This window comes from Pholcus phalangioides, unplaced genomic scaffold (assembly GCF_987345545.1).
Source record: "Pholcus phalangioides strain wild (caught in Gottingen) unplaced genomic scaffold, Ppha-v1.0 ptg000009l_1, whole genome shotgun sequence".
Classification (NCBI taxonomy): domain Eukaryota; kingdom Metazoa; phylum Arthropoda; class Arachnida; order Araneae; family Pholcidae; genus Pholcus; species Pholcus phalangioides.
The window spans coordinates 26,705,069-26,728,553 of record NW_028301602.1 but is presented as its reverse complement, the minus strand read 5'-3'; the positions used below and the strand labels follow the sequence as shown (position 1 = coordinate 26,728,553).

Below are 23,485 nucleotides of genomic sequence, written 5' to 3'. Positions count from 1 at the left end.
AAAAAATGTACAGATTCCTAGTACATGATGGTCAGAATCAAGCTTTAAGGCACCTCATGCATGTCTAACATTCAAGAAGGCTCAACAGCAGAATTTATGGCATCTCGCAACTCAGTGGATGGAAATGGGTGATAATGGATGAAAATTCAGAGAGTGCACAATGATGATTGATTGAAATTTTTAGTATCATAGGATTAATTTTAGTCATTTAGACAGATTAAAATTCAAAGGAATTCTCTCTCTCTCTCTCTCTGCTACAAGGGAGGAAAAATCCTTATCCGATTATAAATATGGAGAATACTCAAATGTGTCTGATTCATTAGCCAGTTATTTTCAATTTCGAGAAAAATATTTGCTTAACATTTTCACACAAAATTGATTCTTTCTGGAACAAAAATACAAATTGAAACGCACGAAGAGATAAAGGTAAGAAACCAATCACATCAATTTAATTAGACAACTTAATTCCCACATGAATTAGAAAATGAATAATCAAGAGTAACAAACAAATAAATTTATTTCAATGATCATGCTTGTTTTACAACTTGAAGCAGCAATTTATTACCACTTATATCAAACTCCTTAAGGCATCACATACACATGTCTCTGCGTCAGGTTGTCATGACGACAGAAAGCATTTATCACCAGTACGCAAATTTATTTTGACGACTTAGAACAATACAAAATGTTTATAATTTATAACAGTGTATCTACCAATGCAGACAATGATCACCAAGCACCCCCCCCCCCCTAACGAAAAGGATTATTCTGGACGGTTTTTCATGAAAAAAAAATCTCTCCAAAGACATTTTGTTACTACTTGAATTTTTTTTTATTTTTTTTTTATTTGTCAAGCACTGACTTTAGCCAACAAGTTTTCTCACAGAAAAGAACAGAATAACAAATCAACACCTTTGAAGCCTGTTATAGAGCAATAATGCAAAACCAGAAATTGAAAGACCATTTTGGCTCAATTCAGCAGTCAGATACAATACACAAACCTATTTGCAGCAAAGATGACGAGGTCTCAAATGCACATATGGAAGAATTGATTTTTACAGCAAGCTCATCAGGAATTAAAGGGAATTCTTGAGAGTAATTAAGCACTTCTTCTGATAACAATGGAAATGTAGGTATGGGTTCATTTTTGGTGAAAAATATCCATTCGGAAGGATCAATGTTGGAAGCTATATACCTCCCACATTTGCAACTTGTGTCTTCCGATGGAGTTTCGCTTCCATTCATTTCCCATAAATGTCTATATTTTTTGTCAGTAACAAATGAGAACCTTGGTTTGTTATAAAGTGATAGAGCAACATCGGTTAGAGATTCTGTAAAGATTTCAAGAGCACCAAGAACATCCGAGTACATGCAACTTGCAACACCAGCTAAATCTGTAGCTCTGTTCAAAACCTAACACAGAAGATGAGAATAAACAAAATAATTATACTTAAATATTTGAAAAAATATTTTGACAATAATAACAGAGATAATCTGTCAACAATTAACAAAAGCAGAACATTCTAGGCTACCATAATTTCTTGCTTAGGGGCCGTTCAAGTACTATGTAAGCAAATTTTTAGCCATTTTTGACCCCCCCTTGTCAGCAAATCTTCTTCATCAGCTCTCCCCTCTGTATCCGCCCCCCCCCCAACGATCAAAAATTTAGTTTTTAATGCAAAAAAATTTTTTAATTGAAATTTCTGAAGGAAATACCTTTATATGATGTTATAATCAATTTCTGTTAATTTCAATGTTATTTGAAGGCTATGAACTCAAAATTTACCTTTAATAAATTCATAGCGACTTGCCCTCTAAGCCATATAATGATAAATCGCATAAAGGCACTTGGACCAAATATGGCCCTGGGGGTTATCGATGCGGCCTGCCCTCCTCAAACCTAATTTTCTAAAAATGAACGAAGCAGCACATTTACAGAACGCTTAAGTGTCCCGTGGTACAATTCCAGAGCATTTAAATGGCCGTGGCACATTTTCAGATCACTTAAATGACCTGGGACACAGTTCCAGAACATTTAAGTGATCCGTGACACAGAGATCCCTTGAGTGACATGTGACATAGTTTTAGAGCACTTAAGTGCCCCCCCCCCCAGTGCGGTTCTACATCACTCAAGTTACCCACGGCACATTCTCAGATTATTTAAGTGATCCGCAGCATATAATTACGGATCATTTGAGGGATGCGTGGCACAGTTTCAGATCACTTAAGTGGCCCGGACTAAAGTGGTTCTGTAGGACACTTATTAATGGGGGGGATGTTACTTCAAGTGTGCAGAAACTATCGAAAGGTTTTTCTCATTTTTGGCGCACAGAGTAAGATGCCATTAAGAATGTTTCATATTTTCATAAAGGGTGGTTGATGACGTAAGCATTATCCAACCCCTCCCCTTGTCATAAAAAAAAATCAACAAATCGAAAACCCACTCCCCACACATCAATGCTGACGTAATACTTGAATGGCCTCTTAGACTCTTAGAATCTGGTGAACATACATTAAAAAAATTTGAATTTCTTGAAGAGGATTATAATTTGCTGCATATTACCTACAACTTTTCTTTTTTCTTGCTTTCAGGTTGGAATAAAAATATGACTTACAGAAGCAAGTAGGAGGAGAGAGAATAACATTTTTCCTTCCCCCCCTAGAAACGTGATCAACAACCCCTTCTTTAAGAGAGAGAGATTTTTTCAAATACAGAATACAATAAATACAAACACAAAGGCTACAACAGACAAAATATCCAATGACGTGGCTGAAAAAAGATGCCCATAAAAAAATATAGATGTCGAATAAATATCTAAACTATATCAAAAATACAGCAACCCTTTGAGCAATAAAAAACTAATTATGATAAAATATAAATATACTGGGCCCATAAAAAATTATGGTTATCTCATAAAAGTATGGATAGCTTCTCGATTGAATATGTTCATCGTATTTCTTTTTAAACATGTAATTGTGTTAGAATTCTCAACCCCCAGAGGTAAGCTATTAAATTTATTCCCAGCCCTATAAGGGAAAAACTCCCTGTAACACCTCAACCTAGAATTGTCCCTTACCAATCGATACTGGTGTTCCCTTGTCAAAGCAGTTGATTGAAGATGTATTAATAACTTATGTGTGTGTGTGGTCAACTTTATCCGTCGCATTGAAAATTTTAAACAACGGGATCAAATCCCCCCCCCCTGACACCTGCACTCTTCCAATGCAAACATTTTTAAAAAAGCAAGTCTTTCTTCATAGCTTAAGCCCTATGTGCGATCAAGAGCATGCATGGCTCTTCTCTGCAACCCCTCGACTAAGGCAATGCCCGGCTGTAAGTATGGTCTCCAAAACCTGACTACATACTCCAATCCAGGATGAACCTAGTCCCGGAAAAGTGGAAGGATCACTTAAGGAGAATGTGAAAAGACCTTTTTTGAGAATGAAACCGAGCATTATATTCGAATTTTTGAATGGTACCAGAATACTGACATCAAGATTTACTAAGGATCTAATCTTATTTTGTGTATGTTTGAATTAAAATGTTGTAGGTGGTTCTTTTATTTCACACAATATGTTAATGGACATTCATGTAGTGATATTTCATTCAGAGATGAACTGTTGCTATGAGTTATATATAAAAGAGCACTTTTTTCTCCCAACAGCAAAACTTGCATGTGCAAATTATACACAATGCCACAGATTATAAGCAAGCGAATCATGGTATATGATTGTTTTCACAATTTCTTTGGATCTTTGGATGTCAGTCTTTGTGGTTACTCAAATCCATTGAATATACCATGGAAACTTAGGCCATGTATACCTCTTTACAAATGAAAAATAAAAAACAACGTGATTGGATGAACGTTTAAAAACAAAGCTCTCAGGCTAGATAGTAGTCAAACACCGATTTAATGCACCATTTATTTTGCAGAATTCTGGCACTATGACGAGTTTGACATTTTATTGAACATGGGTTTTACATGTGTAAGGTCTTGAAATGAAAGATTTGTTCATTGAAAATTTCTGGTGCTAAGCAGGTTTGGCACATCAGGGGGCACTACAAAACAGGGTTCGACTTTTGAGCTTAGAGGTTTTTAGGTACTCTGGTTTTAATAAGTTATACTTTATAGCGCACCCAGCAATCATGATTACAGGAAGGCACCTGGATGCTAGCTATTGCATTTTTTGAATAGCTCACAAGTTTTGTTGAGAAACCAATTTAGCAAGGAGTCTTCCTGTAATCGTATGGAGGTCATTATAACAATTAAATATAATTTTTTTCTTAATTTCTGTTCTACCTTGACATAGGGCCAAAAAGGGTTGATGTTCTTCTAATTGTTGCATAAAAATTTTAAAGTGTCTGGTAATGATGTGTAAGTAAAAACATTAAACATACTTGACCTTATTTAAACAATACATATACTTCTAAGACATTGATCACATTATCACCACAACAAGTCTGACTGTAAATGAACATTATGCATGAGTAAAATATCAAGTTAGCATCAATGAAATGAAATTTTTATTTGAATGATAATAATGTTCAAATTCAGCATAGTAATTAGAAGATGAGATGGCCACAAACCTCTTTTTTCATCAGTTGTGATATGCAAATATCAGTACACCCTCCCCCGCAGCAAACACGAGGATCTTTTACAAGTCGATACAGAGTATCCATGGCTTGTTTACAGACAACCTGCAAAGCAGAAAATGCAGTTCAAAACTTCTGTGAGACACTTTTAATTTCACTTACAATAGAGACGAATCATTCATTCTGAATAGCTAAGAATTGAGAATGCAGACAAGAATTTTGAACTTTGGGTTTTCTAAAATGTATTCACATGAAAGAATAATTTTATCACAGAAATGGTTCGAGTAAACAGCTCTAAAGAATATTATTTGGAATACATGCAAGGGAATTATACCTAAAAGCATTTTGAATTTTTTATAAAATCTAGAGATGAATCTAGATATACAATCTAGTGAAAATTGGCTGCATATCTTGCTTAAGTAAGAAAACAATTTTTGTTCAATACAATACATACAATTAAAATGCTACAAATGTTAAATTTTTAGCAAAAGCAAGATACTCATATGAGCATCATTTATAACTTATGTAGATTATATAAGCAGTTGGAACACTACCTAACAGAGAATTCATAGAATTAATCTTGAAAAAAAAACAAAAACCAGAAAAACAGTCTTTGTTAGTCCTTGCTCACAAATAAGAATCAAGTAAATACTGTGATCAACACACAGAGAGAAAGAAAGAGTGTGTTGAATTTTATTACGTTAGACATAGACTTATGGGTGGGTGGTTCAACAAAACCTAGCATTGCAAACAGAGGTCTATTGTACTATCCCCAAAAGAAAATAGAAGTCTTTAATAGAGACCTGTAGCTGAAGCAAAGCTCAGCAGAGTTCTAATAGGAATGTCTTACCGCTCCCATGGTTCAATCAAATGACGACTCAAGTGCTCAAACCTGTGTGCAGAGCACATATCACATTCACAAAGAAAGCAAGTAGCCGTTTCTTCCTTATATAAACAACCTTTACAGGTTGAGTCACTACTAACTCCTATGACATTAAGATGCCTTTTAAGAGTACAGTGGCCAGTAAGTAGACCAACAGCTATACGAATACCATTTTTGCTGACCTTCATCAGATCCTTCTGCCTAAAACTAGAGCAGAGTCACAATTTATCTCTTTTGCCTGTCGCTGACCATCAGTGTTCAGCCAATCTTGGTACTGTTTTCTTTTGAATGAGTTGAAAACAGTATTTCTGATCGATTTCCCATGGAATGCCCAAAGCTGGGCTCAAGACCAATGAACGGAGTCCCAGAACCCCTTCCAGCCAGCTTGTCAGTCAATTTATTACTTGAGATACCTGAATGACTCGGTACCCAGCAAAGCTTGACTCTGTTGTTGTTGGATAAATTACAGAGCACAGTGTAACACTCCCAGATCACATGAGAAGTGATTTCAGACTTCTGAAGAGCCATCAGTGCAGCCTGACTATTGGAACATATAAAAATGCATCTTCTACTAAAACCTCTATCCATGCAAATTTTACAACACATGAGAATTGCAAAGATTTCAACCTGAAAAACAGTGGTGTAGTCACCTAAAGGATATAACTGTACCATCTCCAGGACAGCATACTCTAGCTCCGGACTGTTTCCAAGCATAGAGCCATCAGTATACCAAATAAGATTTCTATCACTGTGAGTAGGAGCAATGCCCCAGTCTTCCCTAGAAGGGAACTGAACCATATAAGGCTTATTAAATGCAAATTTGGAAAGCATGTCATCACTTGCCATGTTGAGATATGAATGCTGTGTAATATTTACATCAAGACCACCCCAAAATAAGTACTGTGAGTACTCTTTCCGATGATCCAAATTCTTGAATCTTTTCAAACAGATGATTGCTTAAGCCTCTATATGCATGTGTAGAGGATACATCCAGAGTAAAAGTTTGAGTGCTTCAGTAGGAGTGAGTGGTTTTCATACAGCCAGAGATGGCCATACAAACCATTCTTTGTAGTTTAGCCTGAACTGACATGTCTACTTTCAACTGATCAACAAACTAGTCACCCGGTCCTAAAACAATATGCAATTTGTTCAACGTCTTTTCCATTTAAGAACTCATTGTTCAAGCGTGCACAGATTTGTGAAAATAACAACTGTAGATGAAAAAAATCATCAAGCTGTTGCCAATAAATGCTTCAAAAAAAATCTTGCCTGCATTTCATCTAAGGCTTCTTCATCTGAATGACATAATAGTACAGTTTGAAAAGGTCTGTCATCATCCTGGATCAGCACATAACTTTTATTTCCAATATCCATGGATTCGAAAGATGATGCAAAACCATATGTAATGCTTGTTACATCAGACAGAGACGAAACTGGAACAGAACCTATTGAAAATTATTAAAATTATTGAGATGCAAAACACAACAATAAACCTTTCAAAAATAGCAGCTATAACACAGAGTAGAACACAGTGGAAGATTCATTAAATGTGCACACACATGTTGTGTTTATGCCAAAGATTGCCTTGTATTGAAATAAACTGATAAAATTTTATAATAACCCTTAGTTATATGGGTTATGTGAGAACTCAGGAGACAAAGAAAAAGTTTGGTATACTGAAAGCACAGTACAACCAATCACTTTATCTGTGTGCTAATGTTAGTAAAAATAAAAGGCAGAAATTTAGGCACTGAAATTTAATGATGTGATTCCAATCTAAACAACCATAAATATTTTTCATGGACAATGTTTACATTTTATGATTTATACATACATAGTCTTTTATGATTATATTTTGAATTGGGCAGCTGTATTTTAGAAACATATGACATCCATATTTGTTATGACTGGGATCTTTCTCTCAGTCACCTCATTGGGAATTTCGCCTGTTTTGGCCTTGTATTTGTATTTATTAAGCTATTACCATATTTTAATGTGATTAAAGACACCCCCCCCCCCCACTCCCCGATTACTTGGGCTAAAAAAATTTGAAAAAATGTTCTCATTGCAGATATTTTTTATTTAAAATAAGATAATTTTCATTCCTCACAGAAACCATTATATTCCTCATCACTCTCATTAAATACATCGCAATCAGCTACATCAACAAGTTCATTACCATCACCAGTCACTCTGATTGTAAACTCCTGATTGGATTATATATATTTGGAGACTGTGGATTTCCATTTCTCTGTCATATTCATATCCACACCTGAACGTAGAGACATTAAATTTTATTTGCCATCGATCCTAAATACTGTTAAATCAAATTGCTCAGACTGATGTGTCAAGAATTGTGAATTCCTCAAATTTTCTACATCATCAAAAATATATTTTGTATGTTTGTACTATAAAAGGTGAAACTGATATTTGGATGAGAGACAAGCCTAATACACAACTTAGATTCCTTTATTAAAGGTAAAATTTCTCAGGATTAAACCCCAGGCTATTTGCACCGTCAATTTCAAACAATCTGGAGACAGAAACTTAGTCTCGTGTACTGCTAACTCTTGATCCTTCTATTCTGATATAAGATCTATGTACATTGGTAATAACATTGATTTGTTAAATTTTGCTATTTTAAACCTGTTTAAAATGTATAATTTTATTTTTGGAATTACAAAATACAGAGAGCTGTGTGATAATCGATTCTGTTTGCATCCATTGTTGTACAGCAAATTTCTGAGTTTTGTATTGCGCTGCTTATGACTTTCATTTGTTTACTTATGTCTTTATTACAGCTTATTACCTTTATTATAATTGCTTCTCACCATGCAACAAGTTCTTCACTTACAAATACAAATACAACGCCACAACGGGCAAATTGCCCAACGAGGTGGCTGACTTAAGAACATCATGGATCCCCGAGCCATTTTTTGGAGGCCCTACCTACTACTGCTACACCACACATGCACCCCGCCCCCCCCCCCCGCGGAACCCCCAACGAATCGGTACATGCAGGAATGTGCGTGTACGTGTAGTGAAACCTGACGTGAAGTTTTTTGTTTCTCTGTAATGCTTGTTATGTGTAGTGCTGCCATCTGCCACCAGTTTTTCTAACTATGAGTGAAGTGTTATGATTGAATGATTTATCGTTGTAGGACTGTTGCTCTCTGTGGCGAGACTTTTTAACGGGGAGATCGGCTCGCATTTGCGCCTTGAAGTTGAGAACCACAGAAAACCAACTTCAGCCGACCACCACTGTGGGGTTCGAACCCGGATCCTCGCATCGCGAGTCCGTCACTATAACCACTCAACCACCACAGCGGCATACATTAAATATCAAATATTGCATACACGGCCACAACTAGGGGGTAGCAGGCGGGTTTCGTGCCCTGGACACGAGGGGGGCGCAATTTCATTCTGAAACCTCTCCTTCAACATTACAAGGGGTGAACAAACATCTAGTTGTGGCCCTGATCGCATAAATTTCAAGGAACTGAATAATTTGTTAATATCTATAACAATATCCATGTAGAACCACCCCCTATTTTTAGGACGCGATTTTTGGGGAAAAGAGGGTTGCATATGCACGCTACATGGTATTTACACATTTCAATATGAACCAGGGTTTATAAATTTCAAGCAACCGGTCACCATCGCAACTAAAAAATTGGCATCAGCACATAAAATTTCTTACGTACCATTGCTTAATTGGAGTCTGAAGACAACCCAAAGTTTTTGGAAATCATATGACCTCGAAAAGTCTAAAAAAATGTTATTTCAGATCATTCCACTTTCAAAACACAAAATGCTTGACTCTCAAGAAATTTGGCTAGCACCGAAAATATTTTAATTTTTCCAGACCCGTGGTGGAGCAAAAAAAAAAATAAGATTATCAAATCAATTATCATTCAATGTATATACCTGTCATATGTTGCAAATTAGTCGTCAATTCCACACCTAACCGTTCGATCACTAATACTTCATTATCCTCTAGCTGTTGTCGCATATCATGCTCTATTCCCTTTTGGCATAAGACTACCTCAGCGCCATCACAAATCAATTTCACAGCTATTTTCTGGAGATGCAAGGCTACTTCGTTCTTAATTGAAACCAAAGAATCCTCTTTCAGATTACCCGGAATTGAGTCGCTGCCACCAGATAAATCGACTGAAAATACAGCCAATTTAAAAATCTTATTTGATGATTTAAAGATTTCATTGAATTTTGAGATCAATTTTTGGCTGGCATCTCCGGTTTTCAACAGCAGGCCATTCAACAATCTTGAGTGATTTGGTGAACGGCCACAGTTTGCATAGAAAACAATGCTATGCCTCATGATGACAGGATGCATTTCTGAGAATTCTGGAATTGAGTTCACGAATGCCTTGATCAACAGTAATGTCAAATGTTCTTTTTCACATTCCTTAATGGTACAACCTGGTTTTGATGAAATTGTAGTCCTTATAACAGAGAGCAGGTTATTCATGTTCGACAATTCAACACTACCCGAGAAAAGTTTGTGAGATGAATTTAATACATCATAAAATATTTTTCCATACTCTTTGTACAAGGTACTGATAATTATAGGGTCTATGTCAGTTTTTTCTGCATTTCTCAGTAAGTACATCGTAAGCAATGCACAATACAAACCACCATCTCTGAAATGTTTCAAATGAGCATTCACTGCAGCGATGATGAATTTCACAATCAAATTCTTCACCGGAACAATGTGAAATAGTCTTGATGATGATGATGTCACAGTTACATGTGAGCCCGGAAAATTTTGAATCATTTTTAATTTGCCATTTGGTCCGATCGAAGTTTTCAAAATGCTCAGGAAGGTGTCAATCGCTGATATGTTTGGTGTGAATCGTAAAGGTGCTACCACTATTTCTGATTGGAAAATTTGTGCAGGTGCAACGGAAGATTCAGCCATATCTTTATCTTTGAATATCACAACCTGAAACATTAATTAAAAAATTCAATGACGAGAAGTAATGAAGTTCACAAAAAATGAGTCAGTTTGTATAATCATGTGGTGACCGCAGTACTGTTTCTTATTATAAGGACTCCTACCTTAGAATTTTTTTTTCGAACCAAGCACAACTCAAGTCTATCGCCATGGGCAATTTACTACCTAGTGAGCTGTGCCAGACGTGTAAGTGTGTGTACCTAATAGTCTGAGTGTGTATCTAGTGTTGCGTCAGATTTTTCAGAGCTGCCATCTATATTTCAGAAGTGAAGTATAATGACTGAATACCTGTATTGTTTATAGGACTGTTGCTCTCTGTAGCCAGACTCTTAAATGGGGAGATCGGCTTGCATTTGCGCCTCAAAGCTGGGAATAACAGAAAACCAACTTCAGCCGACCACCAATTTACTGTGGCAATGGTGGGGCTTGAACCCAGGTCGATGCAAGTCAGTCACTATGACACTTCCTCCCTTAGAACGTGAAATGGCACTATATCACCTACAATCACACGCACATTAAAGAACAACACATTGCTTTTGATAGAACGTGCAGCTTATTTTACAGCAATGCTGGACAAATCCCAGACACCAAGTTGCCGTGGTGGCTAAAAAATCATCATTGGCACCTAAAATTTCCTATGCACAATTGCCAAGTCAGAGTCAAATAATGACAAAATTTTCCGATTTTATAATCACTGTGTCTTCTAACATGAAAAGGGGGTCATTAGGTCTCAAAAAGTCGAAAATACAATATTTATGATTTTTTTTTTCTTGGGAAAAACAATGCTGGACTCCTAAGAAATTTGTCAGAATTGTCAAATTACTGAATTTGTCTAAATTTTTATTCCGATTTGTTCAAAGTTCTTGAAAGATTGGTCGTGAACTAGGTTGAAGCTGTTTTGAAGACTTCGCTGCAAAACACTGGGGAAGACGAAGGATAAACCACCCAGAAGGGGCCTCTCTCTCTCTCAACAACGTTCCAGGAAAAGATCACCCACGCTCTTTAGCTTCAGTTCCTCTTTTCTCCTTTCTATACTCTGTTTTGTATTGGTATGTATACTTGTTGTAGACGAGGATGCGATGGTCATGTAGAATCATCCTCCTTGCATAGAGAAATTAAATATCAATTGATTGCTATAAGATTCAATAAATTCCATTGTTGAAAATCATATCAAAAGAACCTTTAACAAACTCAGAAACTATTCGCTAAGTATTTGTCTTACTTATACAACCGTTCCCATTGCAAATGTTCGAGGTTTTCAAGTGAACATTCTTTGCAATGGCACTGCCTTGATATCGACATACGCATCATGTACAAATAATTCCTGATCTCACATATACTTCACCTTTCTCAGAGATAATGCAACTGACAAACTCTGCTTGTCAAAAGCCATTCATTGTGTATATGTTACCTCTAAAGTGCAGAAATAAGTTATTCTACAGATTATCTAGGTATCAAATCAGTTAATCTGCAGATTAGCTAGGTAATGTGCACATTAACGGCTTTCGAGCTTTAGCGGTAACATATATACATATCCCTTTTGCAAGAAAAAACTGCCCAAAGTACTCCTTATATGGGGTGGGTAGAGTTTGGAATAGCCTATTGTCAGACATGTTCCTGTGTTCCCTACATATTCTTTGTATTTTAAGCATCTTCCGGCTTTTGATATGTAGCCTTTCCTGAAGGTATCTGTTCCGATAATTGTTATATATGTATATAACTATTATTGCTCGGCACTTATTTCTGTTTTGCTTAAATTTTGTGTATGAATATCTGCATCCTGATACGAGTGCAACATCATGAGTTGCTTTTCGTGAATTAATTATATAAATAAATGAGTTTCGTACAAAAAAGCAATTAAATTTAAAACTTTTCGTTCCATTAATTTGTATTTTGCAAATGGCAAATTTTTCAGATTTGGAATTTTGTAAAGGGTCCAGAAAATAGACACAAATTTCGGCTGCCCAGACCCCTGCATCTGTGTGTTTGATAACAGTTTTGAATAAGTGTATTTCTGAACAAAATCACAGGAACGATACAAGGATTACACACTTTCAATCCAGCAAAAATGACATTCTTTACCTTTCAGTTGCTTTAAGTATTAATTGACATCAAGCCATAGACATTGTAGGATTGTTAATGTATCTTGAGAGAATCTGGTCTTTCATAGAAGATATAGTAAACATTGATTGGAGGGGAGAATATAGCCTAAAACCAATAAAAAACGCCATGATGAGTCAGATAAATGAAAATACCACATAATTTTACATCAATTTCAAAGCAGTACAGAACAAACAATTTACTTAGGAGATGAAAAATCTTTGGGTTATCATTTAACTAACAAAACTCCTCAACCCTAGAATACTAACTCTGCATCTCAGAAACGTAGAGATATAGACAGTTAACATGTAATTTTTATAGGTTTTTTTTTCGGAGTTAGTATTCTAGGGTTAAAAGTGAAGATTCTATGGCCATGTGATAACTGATTTAAATATATTTTTCGATAGGGGGAAAGGAAGGGTGATCGTCGAGAGCCGAATAATAAGAGTGGGGGAAAATGTGTCCCATAAAATACAGGATTATTCAGAGAACTTATACAATTCACCCCTTCTGACACATCATCCTGGATCTGCCTGCCTATGCTCCATTTGCAGCTGAAGATGCCTGCCTACACTCTATTTGCAGCAGGAGATGCCTGCCTCTACTACCTTCTCTCAGGCGCGGATAGGAAAAATCATCGCACGCACACATGATCCACCTGAACCTTCTTCAACCTGTTACGAAAGATCATACTACCAATTTTCTAGTGCTCATACAAACCTCATTCCTGAGATTTGCCAAGCCTTGCAGTAGTGTGTCTGAATCTTTCATTTTAATAAATGTATTAGTTTGGGTCACTGATAAGGGCCATAACTAGGCTAGGGCAACCAGGGCATTTGCCCTCATGGACCCGGCTTGAATGGGAAGTCTCACAAATAATGTATATTTGGCATAACTTTTTCCCTTTTAAACGGGCCTAGAAGAAAATTTCTGCCCCGACAAGGCACGCTACAGCCATCATTAATAATGTTAAGTATAACACCAAATTTGAGTTAGTTAGAATAATGTTTGTCGAGAAAATTACCAAGTCTCCTCCAGTGGCAGCAATACTCTGCAAATGTGTATTATGTCCAACAATTGGTTGGGGAATGAAAGTGTAGAATGTTTCTAATTATGTATTCTGTTAAACCAAAGGTTGTTACATTATTTCCAGCTCAAGGTTTTGTAATTTATTAAAACAAGAATCACCGCTAAAGAGATGTTTTTCAGCCCAAAATATACTGAGAGATACGATTTTCCAGATTTTATGCCAAAAAAAATTGTTGAAAAAAAAGTGATTTGTCTCCTCTCTGGAATCAAATCCTGACGCCTCTTGCATACAGGGCAAGTGCACTAAGCAATGCACCAGAGACACTTTTAATTTCCTTATTTTTAACATACAATATTAGTCTGAAGCGCTGTACAGAAATTTGTCCTCCTGGTGGCAATTGCATTAAGAGATGTTTTTGATTTTTCCTCTGGATGTGATGCTGAAACAGATCTGTGGAAAGAAAAGCAGTTCACCTTCAGGAATCGACAAATCATTTTCTTTCAACCAATATCTTAGGCGATAAGCATTTTTCTTTTGCCCAAGCTAGTAATCACATCGCAGAAATATTTGGGCTATTATTTTTTCAGTCACCATGGCGACCTGGGACTTAGCAAGCCCTCCCGTGTACTATGATACAAGTTTTTTTCTCAATGAGACCCGTATTCTGTGAACATTAAGCATTTCAGAGAGGCTTTGACTCTGTAAGATTGAGGTGCCAAATTGAATACCCCCATAGTTTACCTTGGTGCTTTAGTTCTTCGAAAATTTTCATAGGTACTCAAAATATTTCTCAAGCCAACCTGCTATATTTTAAGCCTCATTTTAAATTCTTTTTTGTCAGGAGGACTTGGCCCTTTTGTCATTAGTGCTCATTACTTAATTGTGCATCCTTGCCTGAAAACTTCATACCAGCCAAGTAAGGTAAAAATGATGGGAAAAAAAACCACCTCCAGCAACAATAGTATTTTTCCAGTGCAGAAAACACTAATATGCAGAACATTTTCAGTCAGCTGAGGGCTCGTTGCTACACAATGCTAAATATTCTGCTTCAGAGGCAGGGTTAGAATCCTGATCATAAGTAGTGTTCCCCCCCCCCCTCTTACTTACTTTTTTTAGATTATTTCAGCTTCATTTCTCTATTTTTCACAAACATTCGAAGCTGATATTAAGCATTGTCATCACCGGAAGATCACCTTTTTTATTCTGCTGTGAATGGTCATGATACACTTGCTGCGTAAAGTGGTGGATCCCCGAGTGAAACACACCCAATGCCAGCCGTCATGACAAAATAATATAATCACATCGTGCTACTTATAATATAAAAAAATACGGGAATTGTGCAGGTTAACACGGTCATCCCACCATCTTAGTTACTGTACAAATCCTCCCCCCCCCATAATTATAAACATAGACATAATTCTTTGTTTTATCATTTCCAAAAGACATACAGCAAGCCAGTGATGAGGTTCAATAAAGGGTTGCCAGAACTAGCAAACACTGATTCCACAATCACGGCTTCCGATTTTTGTGTGGAAAAAAGTTACCGCCACGTTGACAATGACCATGTTTACGGAAAATTACCCTATTCTGCTCACAGTCCTCTTTCAGCACCGATTTGCTTTTACAATATTAAACTACTTCTGTTGGGCTTCGCAACGTCAAAAACCCAGCAATTTTTTTTTAATGTTAAATTTTATTTTCGATTTTTTTTAAAATTGATTAGTACCAGTATGTGTACCGTTTGTTCAATTCTGTGGCTTTTGAGCACGTGTGGCTATTGTGGATACCTGTTGGATTACTGCAGTGGGGAAATATAGGGGAGCGGTAGAAATACTTTTTTTTACTTGCCAAAGTTATGCTCAAGGTTGCAACTCAAGGTCTTGACGCCCAAGAAGGGTGACTAAATTCAGTTTTTACCGACATAAAAAAAAAAGGATTCTATTCGAAAATAAGAGTAAATTCAAACCACCTAAAATCAATCATTTTATAATAATCGCATTGTAAAATGAAACATCAATAGGAAAAATGTTTGAGCAGCGACATCTCTGAAGTATATAGTAAATGACACGTGCACACACATAACATGTATAATGAATCCATGATACAAGAGTACATCTGACACATACTATAATGATTTTAAAGGAAATTAGGCGTTATCATCCTGTTGTCGGAGTTCGGCCTCCTTGGCCTCGACTTTCTTGAGGATGTTGAAGTACTCCTTGGCGGTGATCTTCTTGGGTATGATGTCGACCAGGAACGACAGGTACTCCTCGGTGCTGACGGCGCTCGCCAAGTCCGAGTAGTCGACCTTGTTGGTGCGTCCGCTGTTTTCCCAAGCCTTCTGAGCGAGATGCCCGACGAACACTTCGGCAGCCTTCGTCACCAAAAAGATCGAGTCCGGGCTGAGGTTCGTCACCTCCGGAGAACTGCGCATTATCGTCTTGACACGTGAGACTGGAAGTCGCGATGCCTTCATATACTTGTCCCTGTGGCCTCTTTCAGCCATTTCTGCCAGTGCCTACCGGCCGGACGTGACACTAGCACAATAATAGGGTTTCTTTCTGTCTTACACAACGCAAACAATGGCGAATAAAGTCAAACTAAAACTCTTGTAAAAAAAAAAAACACCTCCAAATATTGCACTTTTTTGTTACGCAATAGGAATGGACTTAAAAAACTTTAGCGTTAGACAGGGGTTTAAGGAAGAAATTCAGAAAAAAAGATTTATTTTGTTAAGATGCTGATGATGATTGAGTTTTTGACAAGCATGAAAAATTAATTTTAATCGATGGTCTTTAAATTTTGATTTATTGTGGATTCATATATTTTCTCTTATATTATGATATATTATTTCTTAATTATAAGTTATTCAAATTATATATGAGTCTGTTGATTATAGATTTTTCATGGACTTTTACTTCCATCTGTCAGTCAAATGAAAAAACACCTATAGGTGAAGTGACCATACGTCCCGTATTTCCCGGGACAGTCCCGGTATATTCTGTATTTTTGGTCGTCCCGACTTTTTTGCAAAAGTGTCCCGGTTTTTCCCGTATTTTACACGACGCTTACTTGAATTTTTATTCTTTATTGAAGTCAAAGATTGAAATTATTTTTCAACTAATAAACTATATTATGATAATTACAACTATAAATGAGAATATTTATCTCCCACATTTGTCTCGGTGAACGTTTTTTTCGTGAAATTCATTTTAATCCACTGCAATTTGTAGTAACGTTTCATTTCCCGCCATTGTGATTTTACCGTAATTTTAACAATATTTGGCAACTTTGCTCGGTTTTGGCGTCATTTTTGGTGATGTCCCGTATTTCCCCGTATTTGGAATCTCAATGTCCCGTATTTCTCTCGAGGAAATATGGTCAGCCTATAGGCTGACCTATATTTCACCTATAGGCTATAGGTGAAATATCTCTTTCTCTTCAGTATACAGTACGGAAGTATGGATAAAGTGACCATACGTCCCGTATTTCCCGGGACAGTCCCGGTTTTCTTTCTTTTTCTAGCCATCCCGACTTTTTGGTAAAAGTGTCCCGGTTTTTCCCGTTTTTACATGGCCCCTACTTGGATTTTTATTTCTTATTGAAGTTGAAGATTGAAATTATTTTTGAACTCATAAATTATATTATGATAATTAAAACTACAAGTAATAACATTAATTTCTCATATTTGCCTTGGTGAACGTTTTATTTCGTGGAATCCACTGCAATTTGCAGTAATGCTTCGTTTCCCGCCATTGCGATTCTCTGTAATATCAGCAATATTTTGCAACATTGTTCACTTTTGGTGTCATTCTTGGCAATTATTGGCGATGTCCCGTATTTTCCCGTATTTGGAATTCCAATTTCCCGTATTTCTCTCGAGGAAATATGGTCAGCCTATGTATAGAAGGAATCTTTCAAGCAACCTTCGGAAGGATACTTGGTGTGACAGTCATTTTTGGAACATTTTCGCTACTTTCACGTGTTATGTCAAAAAAAAATGAAGAAAAATATTCATTCACTGTCAATTGACAACGACAGTTCAATATTGTTTTTGTGATAAAATATGGTCGCAAATTTCATCAATCCCTCCCTCATTTTGCTATCTGTTGAGAACTTGATGAAACAAAATTTGACTGAAAGATTTCAAGCTGGATATATATTACAATATATAGTAACATAAGCTCAGGCTGACCATATTTCCTCGTGAGAAATACGGGACATTGGGATTCCAAATACGGGAAAATACGGCACATCGCCAATTATCGCCAAAAACGACGCCAAAACCACACAAAGTTGCCAAATAACGTTGAAATTACGGATCAATCACAATGGCGGGAAATGATGCATTACTGCAAATTGCAGTAGATTAAAATGTATTCCACGAAAAAAAAAACGTTCACCAAGGCAAATGTGGGAGATTAGTATTCTCATATATAGATGTAACTATCATAAAATAATTTATGAGTTGAAAAATAATGTCAATCTTTGACTTCAATAATGAATAAAAATTCAACTAGGCTTCGTGTAAAATACGGGAAAAACCGGGACACTTTTGCCAAAAAGTCGGGACGGCCAAAAAAACAGAAAATACCTGTACTGTCCCGGGAAATACGGGACGTATGGTTACCTTACATAAGCTGGATTGATTGAAGATATGGAACACCTTCTGCCATCTAGTGTTCGAATGTATTCGAGTGGAATTTTCGTTTCTGAATACTTCAAAAATAAATAGATGACAGCACAAATTCTAATAATCGGAAAATAAATGCGCCAAATTCAAATCAAATCAAATCAAATTTATCCATTTCCAACACACAGAGATTTAGATTAGTTTAAAAAAAACATATTTATCATCCAGAGGCTGTGATGATCGCAAATTTACATGATAATTAATGAAAATCGAATAATTATGTCTAATGCCACACTAATGTTATTATGCTAATTTCTGAATTTTCATCGGTTCTAGAAAAATCTACATTTTTCATCTGGAAAGATATAATTATTTAATTATTTTTTTCATAAATTCTGAATTCTCACCATATCTGGAATTGTCCTTCTAAATAAATTCTGAATTTTCGCAAATTCTCGAACTTTGAATTTTCATCAATTCGTTGATTCTGAATTTTCATCAATTCGTTGATTCGGAATTTTCATAAATTCGTTGATTCTGAATTTTCATCAATTCTGCGATTCCGAATTTTCATCAATTCTGGGATTCTGAATTTTCATAAATTCGTTGATTCTGAATTTTCATCAATTCGTTGATTCTGAATTTTCATCAATTCGTTGATTCTGAATTTTCATAAATTCGTTGATTCTGAATTTTCATAAATTCGTTGATTCTGAATTTTCATAAATTCGTTGATTCTGAATTTTCATCAATTCTGCTATTCCGAATTTTCATCAATTCTGCGATTCTGAATTTTCATCAATTCTGGGATTCTGAATTTTCATCAATTCGTTGATTCTGAATTTTCATCAATTCTGCGATTCTGAATTTTCATAAATTCGTTGAATCTGAATTTTCATCAATTCGTTGGTTCTGAATTTTCATCAATTCGTTGGTTCTGAATTTTCATCAATTCTGCGATTCCGAATTTTCATAAATTCTGTGATTCTGAATTTTCATCAATTCTGGGATTCTGAATTTTCATCAATTCTGTGATTCTGAATTTTCATAAATTCGTTGATTCTGAATTTTCATCAATTCTGCGATTCGAATTTTCATCAATTCTGCGATTCGAATTTTCATCAATTCGTTGATTCTGAATTTTCATAAATTCGTTGATTCTGAATTTTCATCAATTCGTTGATTCGGAATTTTCATAAATTCGTTGATTCGGAATTTTCATAAATTCGTTGATTCTGAATTTTCATCAATTCTGCGATTCCGAATTTTCATCAATTCTGGGATTCTGAATTTTCATCAATTCTGCGATTCTGAATTTTCATCAATTCTGCGATTCTGAATTTTCATAAATTCGTTGATTCTGAATTTTCATCAATTCTGCGATTCGAATTTTCATCAATTCTGCGATTCGAATTTTCATCAATTCTGCGATTCGAATTTTCATCAATTCTGGGATTCTGAATTTTCATCAATTCGTTGATTCTGAATTTTCATCAATTCGTTGATTCTGAATTTTCATTAATTCTGTGATTCTGAATTTTCATCAATTCGTTGATTCTGAATTTTCATTAATTCTGTGATTCTGAATTTTCATCAATTCGTTGATTCTGAATTTTCATCAATTCGTTGATTCTGAATTTTCATCAATTCGTTGATTCTGAATTTTCATCAATTCCGTGATTCGGAATTTTCATAAATTCGTTGATTCTGAATTTTCATCAATTCGTTGGTTCTGAATTTTCATCAATTCGTTGGTTCTGAATTTTCATCAATTCGTTGATTCTGAATTTTCATCAATTCGTTGATTCTGAATTTTCATAAATTCGTTGATTCTGAATTTTCATCAATTCTGCGATTCCGAATTTTCATCAATTCTGGGATTCTGAATTTTCATCAATTCTGCGATTCGAATTTTCATCAATTCTGCGATTCCGAATTTTCATCAATTCTGGGATTCTGAATTTTCATCAATTCGTTGATTCTGAATTTTCATCAATTCGTTGATTCTGAATTTTCATCAATTCGTTGATTCTGAATTTTCATAAATTCGTTGATTCTGAATTTTCATCAATTCTGCGATTCCGAATTTTCATCAATTCTGCGATTCTGAATTTTCATCAATTCTGGGATTCTGAATTTTCATCAATTCGTTGATTCTGAATTTTCATCAATTCTGCGATTCTGAATTTTCATAAATTCGTTGAATCTGAATTTTCATCAATTCGTTAGTTCTGAATTTTCATGAATTCGTTGGTTCTGAATTTTCATCAATTCTGCGATTCCGAATTTTCATAAATTCTGTGATTCTGAATTTTCATCAATTCTGGGATTCTGAATTTTCATCAATTCTGTGATTCTGAATTTTCATAAATTCGTTGATTCTGAATTTTCATCAATTCTGCGATTCGAATTTTCATCAATTCTGCGATTCGAATTTTCATCAATTCGTTGATTCTGAATTTTCATCAATTCGTTGATTCTGAATTTTCATTAATTCTTTGATTCTGAATTTTCATCAATTCTTTGATTCTGAATTTTCATCAATTCGTTGATTCTGAATTTTCATTAATTCTGTGATTCTGAATTTTCATCAATTCGTTGATTCTGAATTTTCATCAATTCGTTGATTCTGAATTTTCATCAATTCGTTGATTCTGAATTTTCATCAATTCCGTGATTCGGAATTTTCATAAATTCGTTGATTCTGAATTTTCATCAATTCGTTGGTTCTGAATTTTCATCAATTCGTTGGTTCTGAATTTTCATCAATTCGTTGATTCTGAATTTTCATCAATTCGTTGATTCTGAATTTTCATAAATTCGTTGATTCTGAATTTTCATAAATTCGTTGATTCTGAATTTTCATCAATTCTGCGATTCCGAATTTTCATCAATTCTGGGATTCTGAATTTTCATCAATTCTGCGATTCGAATTTTCATCAATTCTGCGATTCCGAATTTTCATCAATTCTGGGATTCTGAATTTTCATCAATTCGTTGATTCTGAATTTTCATCAATTCGTTGATTCTGAATTTTCATCAATTCGTTGATTCTGAATTTTCATCAATTCGTTGATTCTGAATTTTCATAAATTCGTTGATTCTGAATTTTCATCAATTCTGCGATTCCGAATTTTCATCAATTCTGCGATTCTGAATTTTCATCAATTCTGGGATTCTGAATTTTCATCAATTCGTTGATTCTGAATTTTCATCAATTCTGCGATTCTGAATTTTCATAAATTCGTTGAATCTGAATTTTCATCAATTCGTTAGTTCTGAATTTTCATCAATTCGTTGGTTCTGAATTTTCATCAATTCTGCGATTCCGAATTTTCATAAATTCTGTGATTCTGAATTTTCATCAATTCTGGGATTCTGAATTTTCATCAATTCTGTGATTCTGAATTTTCATAAATTCGTTGATTCTGAATTTTCATCAATTCTGCGATTCGAATTTTCATCAATTCTGCGATTCGAATTTTCATCAATTCGTTGATTCTGAATTTTCATCAATTCGTTGATTCTGAATTTTCATTAATTCTTTGATTCTGAATTTTCATCAATTCTTTGATTCTGAATTTTCATCAATTCGTTGATTCTGAATTTTCATCAATTCGTTGATTCTGAATTTTCATTAATTCGTTGATTCTGAATTTTCATCAATTCGTTGATTCGGAATTTTCATAAATTCGTTGATCTGAATTTTCATCAATTCTGCGATTCCGAATTTTCATCAATTCTGGGATTCTGAATTTTCATCAATTCTGCGATTCTGAATTTTCATAAATTCGTTGATTCTGAATTTTCATCAATTCTGCGATTCGAATTTTCATCAATTCTGCGATTCGAATTTTCATCAATTCTGCGATTCGAATTTTCATCAATTCTGGGATTCTGAATTTTCATCAATTCGTTGATTCTGAATTTTCATCAATTCGTTGATTCTGAATTTTCATTAATTCTGTGATTCTGAATTTTCATCAATTCGTTGATTCTGAATTTTCATTAATTCTGTGATTCTGAATTTTCATCAATTCGTTGATTCTGAATTTTCATCAATTCGTTGATTCTGAATTTTCATCAATTCGTTGATTCTGAATTTTCATCAATTCCGTGATTCGGAATTTTCATAAATTCGTTGATTCTGAATTTTCATCAATTCGTTGGTTCTGAATTTTCATCAATTCTGCGATTCCGAATTTTCATAAATTCTGTGATTCTGAATTTTCATCAATTCTGGGATTCTGAATTTTCATCAATTCTGTGATTCTGAATTTTCATAAATTCGTTGATTCTGAATTTTCATCAATTCTGCGATTCGAATTTTCATCAATTCTGCGATTCGAATTTTCATCAATTCCTTGATTCTGAATTTTCATCAATTCCTTGATTCTGAATTTTCATTAATTCTTTGATTCTGAATTTTCATCAATTCGTTGATTCTGAATTTTCATAAATTCGTTGATTCTGAATTTTCATCAATTCGTTGATTCTGAATTTTCATCAATTCTGCGATTCCGAATTTTCATCAATTCTGGGATTCTGAATTTTCATCAATTCTGCGATTCGAATTTTCATCAATTCTGCGATTCGAATTTTCATCAATTCTGCGATTCGAATTTTCATCAATTCTGGGATTCTGAATTTTCATCAATTCGTTGATTCTGAATTTTCATCAATTCGTTGATTCTGAATTTTCATTAATTCTGTGATTCTGAATTTTCATCAATTCGTTGATTCTGAATTTTCATCAATTCCGTGATTCGGAATTTTCATAAATTCGTTGATTCTGAATTTTCATCAATTCAGTGGTTCTGAATTTTCATCAATTCTGCGATTCCGAATTTTCATCAATTCTGGGATTCTGAATTTTCATCAATTCAGTGGTTCTGAATTTTCATCAATTCTGTGATTCTGAATTTTCATCAATTCTGGGATTCCGAATTTTCATCAATTCTGCGATTCTGAATTTTCACCAATTCGGTGGTTCTGAATTTTCGTCAATTCTCGAATTCGATTTTTATCAATTCTGGTATTCTAAATTTTCATCAATTCTGTCATTCTGAATTCTCATCTATTGTGTCATTCTGAATTCTCATCAATTCTGGCATTCTGAATTCTCATCTATTGTGTCATTCTGAATTCTCATCAATTCTGGCATTCTGAATTCTCATCTATTGTGTCATTCTGAATTCTCATCAATTCTGGCATTCTGAATTCTCATCAATTCTGGGATTCCCAGGCTGGATGCCTGTCAATCCCTC

General features: G+C 35.0%; 2 protein-coding genes across 2 annotated transcripts; both read right to left on the bottom strand.

The window, feature by feature from the left end:
* Nucleotides 1–499: 499 nt before the first annotated feature.
* LOC149082616 (molecular chaperone MKKS-like) lies at nt 500–15,852 on the bottom strand. The gene is made up of 6 exons (XM_089235880.1): nt 15,712–15,852; nt 12,538–12,663; nt 9,405–10,443; nt 6,747–6,922; nt 4,589–4,699; nt 500–1,413 (listed from the first exon to the last, which is right to left on the bottom strand). Exons 3-6 carry the CDS (start codon nt 10,417–10,419, stop codon nt 976–978), a joined length of 1,740 nt encoding a protein of 579 aa, XP_089092006.1. The 5' UTR covers nt 10,420–10,443; nt 12,538–12,663; nt 15,712–15,852; the 3' UTR covers nt 500–975.
* LOC149082615 (chromatin accessibility complex protein 1-like) lies at nt 15,556–16,091 on the bottom strand. The gene has a single exon (XM_089235881.1). The coding sequence runs from the start codon at nt 16,089–16,091 to the stop codon at nt 15,732–15,734; it is 360 nt and encodes a 119-aa protein (XP_089092007.1). The 3' UTR covers nt 15,556–15,731.
* Between the last annotated feature and the right edge of the window lie 7,394 nt (nt 16,092–23,485).